Source organism: Brachypodium distachyon, chromosome 2 (genome assembly GCF_000005505.3).
Source record: "Brachypodium distachyon strain Bd21 chromosome 2, Brachypodium_distachyon_v3.0, whole genome shotgun sequence".
Classification (NCBI taxonomy): Eukaryota; Viridiplantae; Streptophyta; class Magnoliopsida; order Poales; family Poaceae; genus Brachypodium; species Brachypodium distachyon.
Genome location: NC_016132.3, coordinates 11,466,828 through 11,486,896, shown reverse-complemented (window position 1 = coordinate 11,486,896; position 20,069 = coordinate 11,466,828). Strand labels below are relative to the sequence as shown.

At 44.6% G+C, this 20,069-nt stretch overlaps 3 protein-coding genes and 1 long non-coding RNA gene across 4 annotated transcripts; all 4 read left to right on the top strand.

Annotated features, from left to right (window-relative positions):
- Positions 1-2,656: 2,656 nt before the first annotated feature.
- LOC100838584 (probable glutathione S-transferase GSTF1) lies at positions 2,657-4,006 on the top strand. Its single transcript, XM_003567647.4, has 3 exons — positions 2,657-2,827; positions 2,906-2,954; positions 3,415-4,006. The coding sequence occupies exons 1-3, from the start codon at positions 2,678-2,680 to the stop codon at positions 3,870-3,872; spliced, it is 657 nt and encodes a 218-aa protein (XP_003567695.1). The 5' UTR covers positions 2,657-2,677; the 3' UTR covers positions 3,873-4,006.
- A 3,781-nt stretch (positions 4,007-7,787) lies between these two features.
- LOC100838286 (probable glutathione S-transferase GSTF1) lies at positions 7,788-8,971 on the top strand. The gene is made up of 3 exons (XM_003567646.4): positions 7,788-8,072; positions 8,179-8,227; positions 8,308-8,971. The coding sequence occupies exons 1-3, from the start codon at positions 7,878-7,880 to the stop codon at positions 8,766-8,768; spliced, it is 705 nt and encodes a 234-aa protein (XP_003567694.1). The 5' UTR covers positions 7,788-7,877; the 3' UTR covers positions 8,769-8,971.
- A 2,221-nt stretch (positions 8,972-11,192) lies between these two features.
- On the top strand, positions 11,193-13,150 carry LOC100827259 (putative 12-oxophytodienoate reductase 11). Its single transcript, XM_003565714.4, has 4 exons — positions 11,193-11,514; positions 11,707-11,978; positions 12,192-12,365; positions 12,453-13,150. Exons 1-4 carry the CDS (start codon positions 11,453-11,455, stop codon positions 13,064-13,066), a joined length of 1,122 nt encoding a protein of 373 aa, XP_003565762.1. The 5' UTR covers positions 11,193-11,452; the 3' UTR covers positions 13,067-13,150.
- Positions 13,151-13,620: 470 nt separating this feature from the next.
- On the top strand, positions 13,621-14,719 carry LOC112271184. The gene is made up of 2 exons (XR_002964163.1): positions 13,621-13,801; positions 13,907-14,719. It is a non-coding gene; the product is annotated as an uncharacterized LOC112271184 (long non-coding RNA).
- Positions 14,720-20,069: the final 5,350 nt, after the last annotated feature.

Genomic DNA, 20,069 nt, shown 5'->3' with positions numbered 1-20,069 from the left:
CCGCCCCGAGAAGGACTACCACCCAGATCTCGTCCGTGCCGCCGTTTGGAAGTCGCGCCGCAAACCGACGTCTCGCCATGACAGCGGACACCACCGCGCGGCCAGAGCAGCTCTCCGCTGCCGCAGACGTGGCAAGTGGCCGGTCGCTGCGGCCGCCACTCGGTTTACGTGACTGCCAGCCAGGGCCCCGTCGCTGTCGCCATCGCCGGCGGCGGCGAGGGAGGAGTTACGTGCGGAGTTGTCAGATCTGGGCCTGCGGAGTTCTCTATAGGGAAGTCTCCAGTTCGGTTCCCGTCTGGTGCGTAATAATTTACGAATGGTCCGGTTTTTTAAACTAGGTTGTGTTTTAATACGGAGTAGTGCTTTGTTCATGTGGCTTTTCAATAAAGACGAGATGGGTTTGTTTGTTCTAGATGTGCAGTGTTCTAGGTTTTTTTCGAGGAGATGCTTTGGTCTCTTTCTCTCTCTCCCTCCCTTATCTTCTTCAATGCAAGAACCATGTGGTTTTGTCTTTGGAGGTTTTCCGGTCTCTAAAATGCAAGAACCATGTAGTACTATATTTAGAAGCATGATGTCTATTACTTTCTCCCTCGCCTTCCTAAATGCCATGAAAATTAGATTATACCAAGTGCGAACCATTCCATAATTGCCACCAAAGGACCAGGACCTTAACTACCCAAGAACAAAAATGGTTACTCCCTCCGATCCTAAATTCTTGTCTCAAATTTGTCCAAATATGGATGTATCTACTCTTAAAAAGGCTACTAGATACATGCAATATTTCGACAACAATTTAGGATCAGAAGAAGTAACATTTGTCCTCATGGTAGAGCAATTGCGCATCATGGAGTGATCAAGGATGTGTCAAACCTCCAAGGTAGGGTACCACGAAGGAACTCATTGTCACGCTTAATTTTTTCTATGGGTCTCTTTGATTCACAGGATTTTGAAAACACATGAATAATAGAGGAACGTACATTTTATTCACATAAGTATAAAGGAAAAAAATTTAATCTTGATAAACATGGTAAAATTAAGTCAAATCACATGCAAAAATAAATTTCATATAATTACTTCACTAAACACGTTTTCTTGTTTTTCATGTGAAGAAATTCAAAAAAGAGGTCTACGTGGATTGTAAACACTCAGTATTTTTTTCACTGAATCTAAGATCACATGACTTTTTCCTTCCCATTATTCCTTTGAATCAAATGAATGAACGGTTAATCTAATTAAAAGACGTGCGAGGCTAACCTTTCCTTAGGGAGGATTCTAGTGGGTCTGGGCCTAAAATAATTTAGTACTCTCTCCGATCCTAAATTGTTGTCTTTATATTACATGTATCTAGACGCTTTTTAAGAATAGATACATCCATATTTGGGCAAATTTGAGTCAAGAATTTAGGATCAGAGGAATACTAAATTTTGAATTTACAGAATGATCTATCTTCTAAACCATTAATCCGATTAAAGATCCGTTTTCACGGTTGAGTTCGTCACGATGAGTGCTTCAAAACAAGACCACATTTTTTATATATATTTTGATGATATTTTCTTGACACCACTCATGATTACCATGTGACTTGTGAACGTTTACCATATTAATAATCACTTCATTAATAGTCTTTACTAATATAGGGTTACCAATTAGAAAAATGTTTTAGACATTGCAATGCCTTGCAAGCTCAAGAGTGAATATTTAAGTGTTTGAATATGTAAAAGATGTCATCATATCATAGAAGTATAATGATCCAAGTCTTTACGTAGTTGCAAATTGATAGTAAGCAAACTGATAAACAAGTAAATATATTTCGGTAAACAAGTGATATTTAATGTGGCAACCACGTGGTCACAATATGGTAAATAATTGATCGTAACCTTGTAACTTCTGACGAAAACATTCGTCAAAACATATCAACCTGGGATCTAGTTTTGTAGATCTTGGCGGTTAAGCTTACGGTGAAAACGGATCGTCAATCGGATGCATAGTTTATGAGATAAAAATTTAAAATTTTCAAACGAGAGAATTTGAACTAATAAAACCACAAGAAAAATTTTGAAACGAGAGAATTTTCATGGATCTAGTTTATGCATAGTTTATGAGATAAAAGTCTCATAATTCTTGTGGTGGTTTTAGTTCAAATTTGAACTAATGAAACCATGAGAAGAATTATGGGACGGAGGCAGTATCTCTCTAGATTAATTTGTAATTCTCTGACAGATTACACCACAAATGATCTCGTCTCTCGTGCAAGTACCTCACAGCTGACGCCTGTAAACGCCTCACTTGGGACCGGTAGTGCATCAGTGTGTATTTGTTTAATCTCATTATTGTGTCAAAAGAAACAACATTAAAGTTGTTGAATCGGGAATCAGTCTCATTTCCATTAGACAACGTTTACAAAAATTCTTCTTTAAGAAAAGATCAGGAGAATCAGTCTCACACCTTGTCAAAAAATAAATATAAAGAAAGCAAGAAGAGTTTACAACAACCATCAACTTCAGCTTCAAGGTTAATTACCAAAAAACAAAAGGTGCTTCCTACTAAAGCTGGACTGCTGGGAAATTAAAAATGCCCTCACTCGTATGGGGAGACATTTCAGCAGCAAAGCTCCTCCTATAAATATGCCATTGCCATCCCTAAGGACTGCACACCTCAGCATACTGTCAACTTAAGTATGGCGCCGGTGAAGGTGTTCGGTTCGGCCGGGTTCACGAACGTGGCGCGTGTGCTGGTATGCCTCGAGGAGGTTGGTGTCGAGTACGAGGTCGTAGACATCGACTTCCTTGCCAAGGAACAGAAGAAACCTGAGCACCTCGCCAGGAACGTAAGGATTTTGTGCAAAATTTGGAAGCCATTTAAGCTTTGGTGCTGTTGATTAATTCGTGCTGATACGCTCTTGCAGCCATTTGGAGAAATCCCTGCTTTCCAAGATGGAGACCTCATGCTCTTCGGTAAATCTAAACTCCCTGCCGTGTACGGATTTGATTCAAGTTTCTAGTGAAATACCTCGCTCTGTTTTTTCTTCGAAAATGAGGATAAGCCCCGCCTATGCATGGACTCATGAATACCTCGATTTGTATGATAGTGAAACATTACATGAAAATTATTTTCTGAAAAACAAGGTGCAGTGTCAAAGCAAAAGGCCAGGTTTCTACTCGTACATATTTTCTATTAGGAAAACAAGATCACACGTTTGCTCATTACATGCTATCGGTAAAGAATGCATCAAACAAACCTTTCACATACAGGATTTATGGTATGACTTGTGATTTTCATAACATGTTCTGATTGTCCAAATTCTTCATTTTCTTGCAAAAGAATAATTACTTGAATTTTGTACCAAAACTCTGTTTTGGTGTCTCGTCATGCTTACCTGTTACGTGCTCGTCGGATTTGTTTTTGTTTCTGCAGAGTCCCGTGCTATTGGAAAGTACATACTTCGCAAATACAGGACAGACGAAGTTGACATGCTCAGAGAAAGCAACCCAGGAGAAGCAGCAATGGTGGACGTCTGGACTGAGGTCCAGGCAAATCAGTACAACAAAGCACTCGCACCTATTGTGTATGAGTGCATCATATATCCCACAGCATACGGTATACCGACCAACCAAAAGGTCGTGGATGAGAGCATGGAGAAGCTGAAGAAGGTGCTCGACGTTTACGAGGCGCGTCTGTCCAAACACAAGTATCTTGCTGGGAACTTCATTAGCTTTGCAGACCTTAACCATTTCGCCTTCACTTGCTGCTTCATGGGAACTCCATATGCATCACTGTTTGACTCTTTCCCTTGCGTGAAAGCATGGTGGAAAAACCTCATGTCGAGACCTTCGACGAGAAAGCTTAGTGCAAACCTGCCTAAAATGGTTTAGTCACATCATCTATTTTGTACTTACTAGTTTGCTTTGCACGGTAATTTTGGGTACGTGCTGTAATAAACATGTGGCAGAATTGCAGGTACGCTGCAATTAGGCCGCATACTAATACAATCTGGATACGTAATTAATTTGCTCGTGAAGTTTTGTGTTGTGATCACGCGGAGAACAAGAGGTTGCATCTCATCGGCCGCTCCATTGACTCACCAGGCGATCACACCTTTGCCCAGTAGTGTAATATCCCAAAATTTCAAACTTTTACATATGCATTGCATCCATGAGCATCATGCCACAATTGCATATTTGAATTCAAATTTGAATCTCAAAAGGCTTTAAAAGACTTTGTTTCAATTTAAACCCTAGGGTTTACACCCATTTGAACTTTGAATCTTCAAACCAATAGGGTTTATTTATAAAAAGGGGTTTATTGCATATATAAGCTATCCCATAATTTTTGGATAATTTTGGAGTTGAAAAACTATTTTATTTAAATAGTTATATAGCCCTAAAGGCATTTATAGGGCAAATGTATTCTTATATATTTTATTTTGAGGGGAAATCACTCCCAAAAGTTGTATCATGATAGAACATGATTTTAGAAATTTTCTGAAATTTATTTGGGCCAATTTGGAGTTCAAAATCAAAAGTTATCAAACAAATGAGAAAAAGGGAAAAAGAAAAGAAAAAAAAGGGAAAACTGGACCGGTCCGACCGCTTGGGCCGAACCGGCCCAGAACCGACCGCGCCGCACCGGACCGGCCCGCGCGCGCGCCCGAGCCACCGACAGGTGGGGCCCACCTGTCGGGGTCGTCCCCTACCTTGGGCAAGCGCCCGAAATTCCGCCGCGCGTCATCACCGGAATCCGTCCCCTCCCGTGCTCCCCGCAACCTTCCAAGCGCGTCATTATATAGCCGAGCCCTCCCTCTCTCTTTCCCCCATCGTTGCCCACCGAATCGTGCGCCCATGCTGCCGGATTTTTGCCCCGAAACCCTAGCTCGCGCCGCCGCCTTTTCGAGGTCACTGTCGGCAAACCACGAGGTATGAGGCGACCCCGCGCACTTCCTCTTTCTCCCCTCCCTTTGCGCTTCCTTTTGATGCGGCTGGTTCTTCGCCTTGTGCACTGTAGACACCGGACGCCGCCCGCTCGTCCTCGCCGGAGCTCCCATGGCGCCGCCGCCGCACGTCGTCGTTCTAGGCAACAACCCCGGCCCCGTCTCGCCGCCCCGCGCGCGTCACCGTCTCCGTTTCATCGCGCCGCGCGCACCCGTGTCCTCCCCGACGCACGAAGTCCACCCGAACGCCGCCCGCCTCCACGCCCGAGCCGCGCCGCCGCCGGATTCCATCGCCGGAACCCTAGACCTCGCCGGTGAGCTTCATCTTCGATCTCGGCCGTCCATTTCTTCCCAACGGTACGGATTAGATCGGATTTAATCTTTTAACCAAACCGGTACGCACCAATTAGATGCTGACACATGGCACACGAGTTATAAAATGAAAATCTAATTTTAATTCCCGGATTAATTAGAAATGACACTTTTGCAGAAAAGCCCCTGTAACTTCAAAGGATCATATCTTTTAATCTGTTTGGCCAAATTTAATGATCCACACCTTTTTGGAATCCTTAAGAATTGTAGAATCTTTTGGCACCATCCAATTTCAAATTTGAGTTTCTAATCACATTCAAATTACAGAATAGGGTTTTATACCTTTTAAATCATAACTAATTATTTAGAAGTCCTTTTTGAATGAAACCAGTGCCCAAAAATTTGTTTTATTATCCTCTGTCCATTGGGACAGAGAAATAAATATTTTGAATTAAATATTTGGCTGATGCCAATAAAACCTCATTTTAGGGTTTAAACTCTAGCCTTTGCAATTTGTTTAAAACCCTAATTACATGTGCATTATTTATTAATGCCTTGGACCAGTAGACCACCCGAATAAAAATCATCCACTCATGTCACATGTTTTTGCATTGCATCATGGCATACATATTCTTTTGTTGTATGGTGTGTTTATGTATGCATTGTTTGTATTGTTTAGTTTTCTCGGAGAACGAACTGTGTGATTGCGAAGAGTGCTTGAATACCAACTGCTATCAAGGTAAGTTCACTTTGACCATCATCCTATTATTTTATTATGTACTAGATTTTATTAGTTGCATTGTTAGGATTATTATTGTATCTATGCTATGCTATGATTCTCCTAGTAGTATAGGATACCTTTGCCATGACCTCACCACCAATTGCCATCGTGGTAGTGAAATGCTGTGCTATGATAATATACGAGGGTGGTATTATTACACTGTGATACTATTGAATTACAATATGGTTTTCCTAGTGTATGGCAAAACAAGTAATTCAATGAACCGTCTTGGTGGGCTGCTTTGAGGAAGTGGAGATGTATGCGACGTCAGGTCCATTTCTATGAGTCGTCTCGCCATTTCTATGTGAGCGCCTGCGTTGCAACTGAGGAATGCCACCCGGGGTAACCAGAGACTGGACTAGTTTCCTGTTTAGTAGCTTCCAGTACAACCACATGGTATTATGGGTTCTACCAGGATGGATGTAAGAAATATGAACCCGGATCCGAGGTGACATCGGTATGTAGCAGTGTAGGTGGGGGCGCGTCCCTCAGGTGGTCTGGGGGATTATGTTCTGGAAATTCCTGTAATCGATGCCGTTGCTACTCCATCTGGAGGACAGTAAGGGATCAACACGTCGATTTCTTGTGGGTAAAGTGTACCACCTCTCGAGAGTGTCAAACTAAGTACTTAGCCGTGTCCCCGGTTACGGACAATTATGAGCAACTAGATATTGGGGCTATAAGAAAGGTCTCACTCATTCCATTTTCTAATAAAATGAATGGATTGAACTGGGTAGGAGCATTGATGTTTCTACTCAATGTGCCTAGGGTAATAGGAGCATGGGTGTTTCTACCCCGTGTCCAATAAAATTTAAAGACTATTTGTTTAAAAATGATAGGATTGAACTATGATGCTTTCATGCAAACAGCCAAACTCTACATAGCCAAATTATGCATGTACTTGGTAGGTCCTTTATAACTCTGTTGAACTTGCCAATACATTCAAATGTATTGACCACGTAGTGGCTGCAATTAACAATGCAGGTGGATCCGACGATGAGTGAGGTTCATCGTTTTGTCGTGGGTCATGTGCTTACATTCCAACATGCTCTCACCTTGGAGTAGTGTGGCCCTTATGTTCTACCCCTTTTCCGCTGCAGTATTTTGAAACAAGGTTTTATGATGTTAAAACAATATTTGTTTATGCTGGCCCAGGAGGTCATGCGAGGTTGTAAGTACTATTTAAATCCTGGATGATGCGATGTAATAAAGTACTTTTGACCTTTGTTTCTGTATATTTCATCATGAAACTGTGTGTGCTAGTGAGTCGATCCAGGGACCAGCACAGTAAGCACAGAGATCGAACCCTAGTAAGGGGGCGGTCGCTTCAAGTAGAAGGGCACGGCGTCGATCGTGTTCCTCGTGGTTGTTGGGCTCAGAATTGGGAACAAGAACAGTGGTGTCCTGCGAACGTTGGTTCCTTGTGGTGGAATCAGCCCACCCAGGTTTGACATGGATGCTCGCATTTCTCTGAATTTATTTCAGGACATAACCGCGTTGTGCTTTCAGTGTGAGTGATGTACCCGTCAACTACGAGACGTCTGTGGTGATTTCGTCAATTTCAAGATGATTGCCGGACCAGTCTCTCGGAGGTGCTCATGGGGTAACGTGTGGATGCGTACGTTCATAGGGGTGAGTGTGTGTCGCGCTTGTGAGTTGTTTCCTTTAAAAAAAAAAAACAGCTGTGTCCTAAGGACCCACCAGACCGGTCAGCTCTGTCCAAAACGTACAGTGTCGATAAAAAATGGGATGTGTCACCTAGCTAGCCAGGCCCCGCTAATCTAGCCATTGGGATTCCCTTCGCAGCTAGCTCCTACCTTACCCACCTCATCGGTTCGGTCGTCGGTCGCGCTACATATGCTGCGACTGGCCACCATCGCCACCACTCTCACAAGGAAATTAATGGCGCCTGTGAAGGTGTTCGGTCCGGCCGCATCGACTAACGTGGCCCGGGTGCTGGTGTGCCTGGAGGAGGTAGGCGCCGACTACGAGCTCGTCGACATCGACTTCCCTGGGAAGGGCCATAAGCGCCCTGACCACCTCGCCAGAAACGTACGTATGTTAAAACGTCCCAGTTCCTCTCCTTTCCATTCGGTCGCATCAATTACTCGGTTGTTATGTTAACAGCACACTCAAACTGTGAGGTGCCTTCGTGCAGCCATTCGGGCAGGTCCCAGCTTTCCAAGATGGGGATGTCATCCTCTTCGGTGAGCGCGATGTACTTCAAATTACTCGATGAAATCTTTAATTACTTGATTATTCCTAATAATTGGTTCATCTTTTCAAGAGTCACGCGCCATTGCCAAGTACGTGCTTCGCAAATACAAGTCCGAACAACTGGACTTGCTGAGGGAGGGTAATTTGGAAGAAGCTGCCATGGTAGACGTTTGGACAGAGGTCGAAACACACCAATACCACCCGGCTCTCTCGCCAATCGTGCTCGAGTGTTTCATATACCCCACCTTGCGCGGTCTTCCCACGAACCAAAAGGTTGTTGACGAGAGCTTGGAGAAGGCAAAGAAGGTCCTTGAGATCTACGAAACTCACCTGTCCAAACACAAATATCTGGCCGGGGATTTCGTCAGCTTTGCAGACTTCAACCATTTTGCCTGTACTTTCTACTTCATGGATGCTACGCCTTATTCAAATCTGTTCGACTCGTACCCTTACGTGAAGGCATGGTGGGAGAATTTGATGTCCAGGCCGTCGATGAAGAAACTAGGCGCAAATATGAGCACGAGGAATTAGCTACAAGAAATTCCTTTGAGCATGCTGTTTGATGCGATTTTTATCTTCTCTGCTTTGTTGCAACCTCACTACTTAAATGTTACTCCCCCGGTTTCCAAATAACTATATATTTGGGTTTGAGTTTGAGGTTGTGCTAAGTCAAACTTTGTCAAAGTAACTTGTGTTGGTTGTTTTTCGCAGCGTCGATTGCTCTTATCTTTGTATTAGTTATTTATTTTTAATATGGATCAGATCTGAAATGAAGTTATCTGCTACTCGATTAGAACTGTAAACTATTTTACAGTGCAAACTTCATGGGAACCATTTTTACCAGTTGAACATTGCCTTAAAAAACCATATGTTGTGTATAAAACCGACATGTACAATATCATGTCAAAAGCAAAAGGTAAAGAAGAAAACACCTGAATAGGTATTTTTGGACAAAAATCAAAACCCACATTTAAACCTCACCAAACATGGCCTAAGTCGATAGGGTGTAGATATTTGGTATGCTTTTTCACATTTTTCGGCCAGCAGGATGAACGCCAAGAGTGAACTCCTCCGCTTTGGTTCTTTTAACAGCAAGACTGGTTCGACGGGTTGATTGTGTTGATCAACAACCTTCCCCAAATGACTGGTTCGACGGGTTCCCCCACAGGACGCCTTCTTGCATAGACGAAGAGCGTAGTGAAGGTCCCTCAAATGACCCCATTTTGGTTCCTTATACAGTCCTGGATCAAAACTGATCTCATTAAATTTTATGCACAATTGCTCTCAGATGGACCGAACCGGAACGACCGGTGGGAACCGGCGGGCCAGGAGAGAAAGCTAGTGTCAAATTATTGCCTGTCGCTGATTAAAGCCACAGGTCAGAATTTAGCTTAGTCCATGGGATGGCGATATTATGGATTTTTTTTACACATTAAGACAAATGTTGGGGGTAAATGGCCAAAAGTCCATGCAAATATCTCATCACGGAAGAACGAGCTGAAGGTCTCATATCACCCGAAGATTACTACCCTAGTTGCTTGGAGCATTTGCCAAGGGGTCACTCCCTCACTTTACAGATGCAAGAAAATCTTAACTTGGTCTTCCATCAAGCCAAGAAAAAGAGCTACCACACTCTCAGACAATGGATAGATGATTTTAGATAGCTTTCTTTTCAGTTTCTTTATTTTACTTTTTTCATGTATATATTTACATTTTACATTAATATAATACCACAGTAGGTGTTATGGCCTTCTGTATTTCCCTAAAAAAAATGTTCAAAAGTCCAAGGGTCATGGTTTTGCGATACTAAAGTTCCAAACATAAGAGTTCCTTTATATTTACTCTAAGTTTTTCTACCAGTTTCACCTATATTTTTTTTAAATATGAACTATATCTTTTTTTTAATAATTTATGCCGTGCAATGGCAGGGATTGATGGTTGTTATCCAGTGCACCAGAATCAAATTATTCATATGCAAAACAGAGAATTGTCTTGTCTTTGCAACACCATTTGTCCGTGACTCGTGAGTCTGCAACCGGAAAAATAACCGTTTGAACAAAACAAATTAATTATTCTATCACGAGATCACCTTTTATTTTATTGACTCCACACGATCTCTGGTAACCAGCACCACATGGCAACTCCTCTCAAAAAGAGCACCACATGGCAGACAGGCTAGGTCAAGGGCGACCGCGAGGTAATTAAACTGGCCACCAATCAGTTCGTGCGTTGTCCTTTTGGGCATCTCCAACAGTTATCTGCTGCCGTTACTCAGCGGCATGTGTCAGATTTTTGTTTAGGTGGAAGAGAGAAAGTAGAAAAAAGTATGGTACTAGTTATTTCTGCAAGAGACTGTTACCTCACGGGTATCAAGAAAAGTTGGAGTATGACAAGTGGGTCCTAATAAAAATATACTTTTTAATTGAAAAAAGAAATGATAGATAGGAGAGAGAAGTGATGACATGGAATGCTAAGTAATGACTCTAGTAACAGCCTGTTGAAGATGCCCTTATAGCGAGAGGGAGAGATCTCGGACAGTCGAGCATGACGACCGAGATACTTCCTTCATTCGAAAATACACCACATATAGATTTGTGCACTTGGATCAAGTCATTTCTCGTTTTTAGTGCCTAACCACTCATATTAGATTAAACTTAAATGAATGTGAGTAGTTATTATGGATGCGGGTATCAAAAGAAAAATGAGATGTATTGTGAAATTTCCTGAAAAAATATCTCAAGGAGGGAATATCTCACGAGGCGCGTGTGATTGTGTGAATCGCGTGATCGATGGAACGCCCGCTCAAGGAGGCCAGAATATACGGAAAGATAGCCTGATACGGTAATTTCCTTGCGTTTTCCTTCTCCGGTAATTCTCTTGATTTTGCGGCACCACTCGATCACCCGTTCGTTGATTGGTCCAGGTTAAACAAACCAACACAACACTGCTACAGAGCCAAACCGCTGCCACGTACAAAAGTCAAGCTACAAGCTGTACGCACGAGTGCGCTCCACTTTGATGCAAACTGAACGAATGGAGGTCCGGCAACGCAACGTGATTCCGTCTCCTGTGAATCTGTGATTCCTATCTAGTGTAGTCGCCAAGTACAAATACTCTAAGCTAGCAGGAAGAAAACGAGACGAGTCGGCGACAATTTTTGAGCACCAAGGTAGAGAAGATCGTCTGAGGAAACACAGATAAGTTAACTAGCTAGTATGGAGCCGCTGACTCCTCTGCTGACGCCTTACAGGATGGGCGAATTCAACCTGGCGCACAGGTCAGTTAACTAGCTAGCCATCCAGTTCCATCTAAATAACCCTCGATCGATTTCGATGTATCCTTCGATGCATACTTCGAGGATGGTCGTGTAGAGTAGAATCTTTACAATTCGGTTCGGTACTTGATCTCCGACGATGTTTCTACAACCTTTTCTGTGTGGGTGTGGTTGATGCGTGCGTGTCGATCGCAGGGTGGTTCTGGCGCCGCTGACGCGGTGCAGGTCGTACGGGAACGTCCCCCAGCCGCACAACGTGCTCTACTACGCGCAGAGGGCGGCGGAGGGCGGCTTGCTCATCGCGGAGGCCAACGCCGTGTCTGAGACGGCGCGTGGTTACCCGAACGTGCCAGGCCTCTGGAGCCAGGAGCAGGTCGAGGCCTGGAAGACCGTCGTTGATGCCGTGCACGCGAAGGGGGGCGTCTTCTTCTGTCAGATCTGGCACACGGGACGCGTGTCGCCCACAGGTACGTACCACCCGATGCGCTTGTTTCAAACTCTCCGACCCTCTTTCTTCTTTTTCGGTTTTCTTTTCTTTTTTTTGACAGCTCGGTTTTCTTTTCTTTGTACACTGTGTATACGAGTTACAAAAGGATATATTTAGCCAATTACACGGGCAATTACTTTTCTAAAAAATTACACGGGCAATTAAATCCATCCGTCTTACAATCGAATTACAGAGTTCCAACCTAACGGTGGAGCACCAATCTCAAGCACGGATAAGCAAGTCAAGCCTGCAGTCAGCCACGACGGCACTGTACTGGAGTTCGCGGCCCCTCGAAGGTTGGAAACAGAGGAGATACCCCACGTCGTGAACGACTTCCGAATTGCCGCCAGAAATGCTATCAAAGCCGGTAACGATTCATCGATACAATCTTCAAGCTATCATCCAGGTTGATGTACATGATCTCTCAATGTAAATCGATCGTGTGCGATTAAAGGTTTCGATGGCGTGGAGATCCACGCGGCCAACGGGTACCTGATCGACCAGTTCATGAAGGACGGAGTCAACGACCGCACCGACGAATACGGCGGCAGCCTGGAGAACCGCTGCCGCTTCGCCGCCGAGGTCATCGCCGCCGTGGCCGACGAGGTTGGCCCAAGCCGCGTCGGCGTGCGCCTCTCGCCCTTCGCCGACTACGTCGACTGCATCGACTCCGACCCGGAGGCCCTCGCGCTGCACGTGATCCGCATTATGAACGGGCTCGGCGTCTTATACTGCCACGTCATCGAGCCACGGATGTGCGTCAACGAGAATGACGGCAGGCTGATCATCCCTCACCGCCTGATGCCGTTCAGGGAGGCGTTCGACGGAACTTTCATGGTGAACGGAGGGTATGACAGGGAAGAAGGGGACAAGGCTGTCGGTAATGGTTACGCTGATCTGATCGCGTACGGGCGGCTGTTCTTGGCCAACCCCGACCTACCGGAGCGGTTCAGGAAGAACGCAGCTCTAAACAAGTATGACAGGAGCACGTTTTACACCTCTGACTCTGTTGTTGGCTACACGGACTACCCTTCTCTTGATCAAGCTTTAGATTTTGTTAAGGAATAAAAAAATTGGAATTTATAAAGGGGGCCGTTTGCTGTGCAATCACTTCATTAATGCAATCGTGCAATCAAATTAGCGTTAACCATCCGATGTGTTGCCTGTGGCTACAATTTTCACGCGGAGATCCCACCTCCAGTTAATTTGCTCTTTGCGAAAAACCCCTCCCACCGAGGCTTCTCTTTTGTGAAAACCCCCCTCAGTCTATCTCCTCCATCTTATTCTCCAGCCTGATCGTTTCTTTCCCAAACAAAACGATCTTGTAGGTCGTGCTCGACGCGCCGCCGCCCGCCCGCCCGAGATGCTGGTTTCGTCCGTGCGTCCACTGCCGGCAAGAGATGCGCATATCTTGCATGGTTAAGGGCCACTGAACGTCACGGCAACCTGTGCTGCCATCTTCTGTCCCTGTCTCTGCCCCGTCTCTGTAGGAGAACTCAATTAACGATCTACGATACTCTCTCAGGTAACAACACAATGATCAATGCATGCATAGTGATTCAAACTCACAAGATCAGTGTTGTGGAGACTAGATCCACCAGGCTCCGTGAGATTTGATTCACTTATGAATTTTACCTTCTGCACAAGCTAATGGTCAAAACAGCCCTGCAGATTATGGAAGCAAGCAACGGCAGTACCATGCCTGCACATGCTTTTGGTGATTATCAATCACATATCGACTCCTCACTGAATAATAACGATGGTTTCAGTACACCCAAAAGAAAAACAAGCACACCCATATGTGTGAGTTTGTACTGAACTACAATCCATGTAATAATTTTAATTAGCTTTTAATTAAGATAGATATGCAATGCTCTACTAATTAACTTGTCTTTTGTGTTGTTCCAGTGTTCAACGTTCGTACCCGAGTGTGATGATGAACTGAAGCCAGTGGTCGGGATGACATTTGATGACGTTGAATCCGTGGAAACTTTTTACAAGTCATATGCACATCATGCTGGTTTCGGAATCCGTAATGGGCAGCGGAGGCTAGTAGATGATGTAGTTATTTGGAAGCGCTTTTTATGCGCAAGGCAAGGATATAAGTCAGAAAAAGGTACAAATACTACTCATCCCTTGAATACTGGAAAGAGGACTGTCGATCCCTCAAAAAAAAAGTAAGAAAAAACGTAAGATGAAAGAATCTAGATGTGGATGTGATGCTCGCATTTTTGTGAAGAAGACCAGTGATAACAAGTACAAGATAGCTTCATTTGTTGAGCACCACAATCATGGACCGGTGACACCTAGCAAGCATCACCTAATCAGATCCAACCGTCGACTCAATGAGAAGGCCAAAACCACACTTTACTCATGCCACAAAGCAAGCATAGGCACTTCGCAGGCATTTAGATTGCTTCATGTCAGTGCCGGTGGTTTTGAGAATGTGGGATGCACGAAGAGAGATCTACAAAATTACTATTGTGAATTCAAAAATAAAATCAACAACTATGATGCTCAAATGTTTGTGGACCAACTGGGTAGAATGAAGGAACTCAACCCAGCATTTTACTTTGACTATGACGTGGATGAAGATGGTATGATGCTGCATGATTTTTGTGCAAATGCCACTGCAAGGAAAAACTATAGTCATTTTGGTGATGTGCTTTCTTTTGATTCAACATACACCACTAACCACTACAATATGATTTTTGCACCTTCCACCGGAGTCAATCATCATATGCAATCTGTTTTTTTTTGTGCCGGGTTCGTAGTAAATGAGAGAATTGCATCTTACAAGTGGGTATTTGAGACCTTCCTAAAAGTTATGGAAGGGAAAGAGCATGGACTTATCATAACCGATGAGGATGCTAGCACAGGTTGTTTGCTAGTGAATGATGTTGCTATAGAACTTAGAGTACTGTTAAAATCTACACCCCTCCGTTTCATAATTCTTGTCTCAAATTTGCCAAAAAATGAGCGTATCTATTCCTAGAAAGCGTCTAAATACATGTAATATTTAGACAAGAATTATGTAACAAAGAAAGTAGCAAACATGAACTACCTGAAAGTGAAACCTTGAGTGCAAAGTACAATGCCAATCCATGTGAAAGATGGCGACGTGAATAAAGGAGGAGAGTGCAGATGTAATATAGTTTCTCATCAGTCAGTTATATCATATCGTTGTTTCTTAATAAGCATAGCATGCTGGTGGTCCACGATACATCACAATGATGTCACAGCAGTAAATTGGAAGAACTAGCAGAATGAATTCTGGTTATGTGACATCTCTAGAAATTATTCTTACAAGGGACCCCAAAGCAGCACACCCTCTAATGATATTGGTGTAGGCGATCCATGGAGCCATGACTATCCGACGTATCTGTCAAATTCAATCGCTCCTGTACCACAGACCATCAACCTTCGTATACCCTTAGATCTCTTTGATATTCAATACTAAATCGAATTAAGGCAGAACAGAGAGAACCAAGAAGGAAAATTTATGTGTTTTCTTGAAGAAAAAAGAACTTGAAATCTTGAATGACATGCGCTTTCCTGCATGTTTGAGAAAACTTGAAATCTTTGAAGTATTACAAGAGTGATACGGACGTTTATATGCACATTTTGCACCTGATTGATCTATAATTGTCATCATTCCCATCACAAGAGCAATATGGGCGTTTATATGTACATTTGGCACCTGATTTGATCTACAATTGTCCATGCATGCTCAAAGCAATTTCCATCACATTGCTCCTTCTAGATTTATTATTTTTGCTAGGAATCTTTAATATTCAGACAAATGGTCCGTAACTTTTGTGCCTTTTTGTCTACGAAAAGAGTGACTGGAACAGGAAGAAGATTAACTCAGATTGAAAAAACAACTGAACTCAATGGCCCAGTTCAGTCGAATAAAAGAAAAAAGGCCAGGCTGAATTCTGTTGCTTCTGATAATAAAACACTGATGGACACAAAAACAAAATTCAGCCCACTAAATGGAAAGACGTCAAAAACAAATACGCAAAGGCCTAAGATCAAAAGGATTAAAGGAAAGTCCATCCAAAAGAAATCATCAGTTGCCCTCTTTTTTTTTTCAGAAGGGGGAACTCCCCAGATCATTACTTGCCCTCTGTGTATGGACTAGCTAATCAAGAAGGAAAAGGCCTAAAACCCAGCCCAGGCCCAGCAGATGCAATCGTATTCCACTCTCTTGATCCCCTTGCGTAGACGCCATAAGGCCCTTACCCCAAGAACGCAGCCAACCATCTCAAATAAAAAAGAACCTAATATGAAAAATCTGACGACCTAATGCGCAGTAATTAGAGAAACAACTACGTACAGTCACACAGCCTTAAAGCTAAAAGTTACACGAAGAACCTAGAGTAAATTTCAAGAAACCACAGATTTTGAGGCTAGGATTTCACGAGGGCACAAGTTTTGTGTTTTGCGACAGAAAACCACAAGCTATGAGCCTAATTGTTTCAGAAAACCCAAATAACCCGGTTTTGTCAATTTGACAGCGAATCCGACAAGAGCAGCCCACATCTCAGACGCTCTCTTTATTCACATAGCCCCCCCTCTTTCTCTGTATTCGCGACCCTCTCCCTATCCCTTTCTACCACCTCTGTCCATCCTCGTCTTCACCGACTCCGGGAGCCACCTTCATTTTCACCGACTCCGGCCGACCACTGCCGCCACCCGATCTCCCTGTCCAACGAACCCCGGACCCCGAAGCAGAGCGGCGGCGAGGGCGGAGCTGCGGCGGTGGTCGGCGAGGGCAGAGCCGCTGCGGTAGAGTAGCGGCGAGGGTAGAGCAGCAGAGCGGAGACGAGGGCGGCGGCGGCGCGCAACAGGACGGCGGCCCGCAGCAGAACGGGGGCCCGCAGGGAGCGGCGGAGGCGCGAAGCAGCGGCGGCGTCCAGCGGGGAGCGGCGGTTGAGGCACGGCCACGCGCGGGTACGGAGGCACCGAGGCAGCCAGGTAATTTTCTGTTTCTTTAATGCTATTTGTTGTTGTTTTTTTGGGGGAAAATGTTATTTGTTGTTTGGTGCAAATATAGACTTGGATGAGGGGCCGGGGAAAAAAGAGTTCGTCTGAGCCGTGGGCCACCCCTGTTGGATTTGCTGTCAAATTGACAAAACCGGATCATTTGGGTTTTCTGAAACAATTAGACTCATAACTTATGGTTTTCTGTTGCAAAGCACAAAACTTGTGCCCCGTGAAACCCTAACCTCAAAACCTGTGGATTCTTGAAATTTACTCGAGAACCTAATATGAAATCTGACAACCTAATGCGCAGTCAGATAAACTCAAGAAGATCCCCCAAACCAACACAATCAATTTTTCTCGTGCTGGTCTGCATTAATGACCTTGGTAATGCCCGAGAAGTATGTCAAATATCAAGGGGGGCAACAAAAAAAGGAGAAACATGAAACAAAACTAAAATTGCAGATCTGAAGATAAATCACAGCTTAAACGCCCAAACTGAATATTATACAGCATACAACAGTAGTATATATTGGTAGGGACAAAAGCACATATTATAAACAGAAAAAACACGACCAATTAAGAGCGACTAGCTTAAATCCATGAAATGAATAAGCGCATAAATGCCAGTGTGTAGCTAGAGGAAGAATCAAGTATAAGGGAAACAACATAAGGGCAATGTCATCATGATGTACTAGAGACTAGAGGAAAGAGAAATCTCATCGCGATGTACTTTTGCAATCGCAAATCACGCAGACGACCTAGCGGAAATGTCATGAAACGATCAACGCCACGATACGGTGTATGGGGGCGGAACCGAAACAATCAGACAAAGGTCCAGACGATCAGAGTCGGGGGTGGAACCGCAATGATTAGAGCGCGTGGACCGGTGGACGACGTCTCACTGGCCAGCGAAGTCGATGCCGAAGAAGGGAAGCTCCTGCAGGTCGGCGACGGCGTCGGCCTCCTCCTCCTCCTCCTCGTCCTCCTCGTCGTCGTCGTCGTCGCCGCCGTGGAACGGAAGGTGGTGGAGGTCAGCGACGGCGTCGTGAAGGTACCAAGTCGGGCCGGTCGAACTCCTGGTCGCGTTCGCGCCGCCATCTTGCTGAAGCGCGCCAGCGCCCTCTGCGCGTCGGCGTCGTAGTCGTCGCACACCTGATCGAGCTCCTGGACGATCCTGTCGTCGCGCTTGCCGCCGGTGGCGACGACGGCCTCCAGCCGAGGGACCTGCTCGACGAGGAGAGAGGTACGCTGGGTGCTGCTGAGGATGCGCGGCGTGGTTTCTGGCTTCGCTATGGAGGGGAGGCCAACTTGGCGCTTGGGAGGTGGAATCATGGCGAGGGATGGTGCTCGGGATCGGGAATGTGTGGAATTTGTGTGGGGTGTACAGGGGCCTGCCCTTTAAATAACCTCCGGGTCTGGGTTTCTTGTGTAGCGGGTTAGACAGCAGAGAGGGAGGGAGGGAAGGAGAGGGATGCGCCGCTGGTGAGAGCATATGATCGTCTGTAACTCTACCGGAGCAGTCGAGGACTCGCCGAGGAAGACGAATAATAACAACTGTGCCTTGGGCCTTTGAAAATGTTGGGCTCGGCCCACCACAACTAGCCAATGAGTAATACTGGGGCCGTGGGAGTTAGCTCGGAATTAGTAGTTCTAAAAATTGTAGTACCCAAAATTCGGGTTCGGACGCGACAGACGGCGAGGGAGGGTGGCGCGGAGTTCGGCAAGGGCGGCGTGGGTGTCGCCCGGAGCCGGAGGCTGGCGATCGCCGGCGGGGCTGGAGCGCGGGGAGCGCGCGGTGAGGTCGGCGTAGGGCACCGAGGGGGGTGGGCAGGCGCCGGGGATGGAGGAGAGCAGCGCAGGGTCGTTTCTCTAAAACGAGAACATGGGTTTGATGTGCGTCGTCGGAGGTAAGGTCTGTGGGCCGGCTGTCCGGTGAGTTGCTCATGGGTTTGCTTCTGTATTCCGTGTCAAATGTCTGCACTAATTCGTTAATTTGTGGCTGATTTTGGTTCCCCTTCGTGGGCGGATTTCGGCGAGTTCATGGTGGCAGAACCTTACCGCCGAATGTAATCTAGCAAATTTTCATTTCATTGGTATTTTCTAGTACTAGGGGTTGGCTAACACAAGATTTGAATCTAAGGGTTTGCACCCTATTTTGATGTTTGAATCGAAGGGTTTGTGCATATTAGAAGATTACGTGCGCTGAATCTAAGGGGTTGTCCTTTGATTTTCTATTTTCTGCTTATAGGGGTTTGGCTAGTATAAATAGTAGTACTCCCTCCGTCCAACAAAAAATGTCTCAAGTTTGTCAAAATTTGGATGTATCTAGACATGACTTAGTGTATCGATGCATTCAAATTTAGTCAAAGTTGAGACATCCTTTGTTGGACGGAGGGAATATCAGTTTTGTCACAAGGTTCCTTTTGTGATTAAACTTGCATGTATGTATTCTGGTTGTAAGGCTTGTATCTCATTTTTCTGGGAATTACCATTTGGTTTTCATGACAGCTTGGTGTTCTAAATTGTTAATTGGATTTTTTTTGTCTCCTTAATTTTATTCAAGGTATTTATGTTCAATGTGCAGAAATTTATGGGTGGCAGCGATGTTGGATCTGACCAGGAGGATTGTAGTCTGCAATGCCGTTTTTTTTTTTGCCTCTGAATATCACGAGGATTTGCATTTGCAAAGTTTTTTTTGTAGATTGCAGTCCCTAGCCAAGTTTTTGCACTGCCTCATCAATGCAAACTTGTTGTTTGTTAAGTTGCAATTCCACTTTGTCCTCTACATGCAATTCTTAGGTCTTAGCACTTTTTGATCAACCCTTTGCCCAATAATGTACTTTCTCCGACCCATATTACTTGTCTCAAATTTTCCAAAATATGGAATGTATCTATGTTTAATAAGCGTCTAGATACATGTAATATTTCGACAAGTAATTCCGGCTGGAGGGAGTAGCACTTTTGTTTATCAAACTTGTAGTTTTTGTGATTGCTTACTTGTTCAGCTTGCAAATAATTGGCGGCCTGTAGATTACCAATTCCGTCGATAACCTGTTCTATCGCGTTTGCAAAATTCCTGTTG

Bases quoted from the DNA above. Each gene is read 5' to 3' on its own strand.
- LOC100838584 (XM_003567647.4), top strand. From the start codon at position 2,678: ATGGCGCCGGTGAAGGTGTTCGGTTCGGCCGGGTTCACGAACGTGGCG. The intron at 2,828-2,905 runs GTAAGGATTTTG...ACGCTCTTGCAG, and splicing joins CTGAGCACCTCGCCAGGAAC to CCATTTGGAGAAATCCCTGC. The intron at 2,955-3,414 runs GTAAATCTAAAC...TTGTTTCTGCAG, and splicing joins TGGAGACCTCATGCTCTTCG to AGTCCCGTGCTATTGGAAAG.
- LOC100838286 (XM_003567646.4), top strand. From the start codon at position 7,878: ATGCTGCGACTGGCCACCATCGCCACCACTCTCACAAGGAAATTAATG. The intron at 8,073-8,178 runs GTACGTATGTTA...GCCTTCGTGCAG, and splicing joins CTGACCACCTCGCCAGAAAC to CCATTCGGGCAGGTCCCAGC. The intron at 8,228-8,307 runs GTGAGCGCGATG...CATCTTTTCAAG, and splicing joins TGGGGATGTCATCCTCTTCG to AGTCACGCGCCATTGCCAAG.
- LOC100827259 (XM_003565714.4), top strand. From the start codon at position 11,453: ATGGAGCCGCTGACTCCTCTGCTGACGCCTTACAGGATGGGCGAATTC. The intron at 11,979-12,191 runs GTACGTACCACC...ATCGAATTACAG, and splicing joins GGGACGCGTGTCGCCCACAG to AGTTCCAACCTAACGGTGGA. The intron at 12,366-12,452 runs GTAACGATTCAT...GTGCGATTAAAG, and splicing joins CAGAAATGCTATCAAAGCCG to GTTTCGATGGCGTGGAGATC.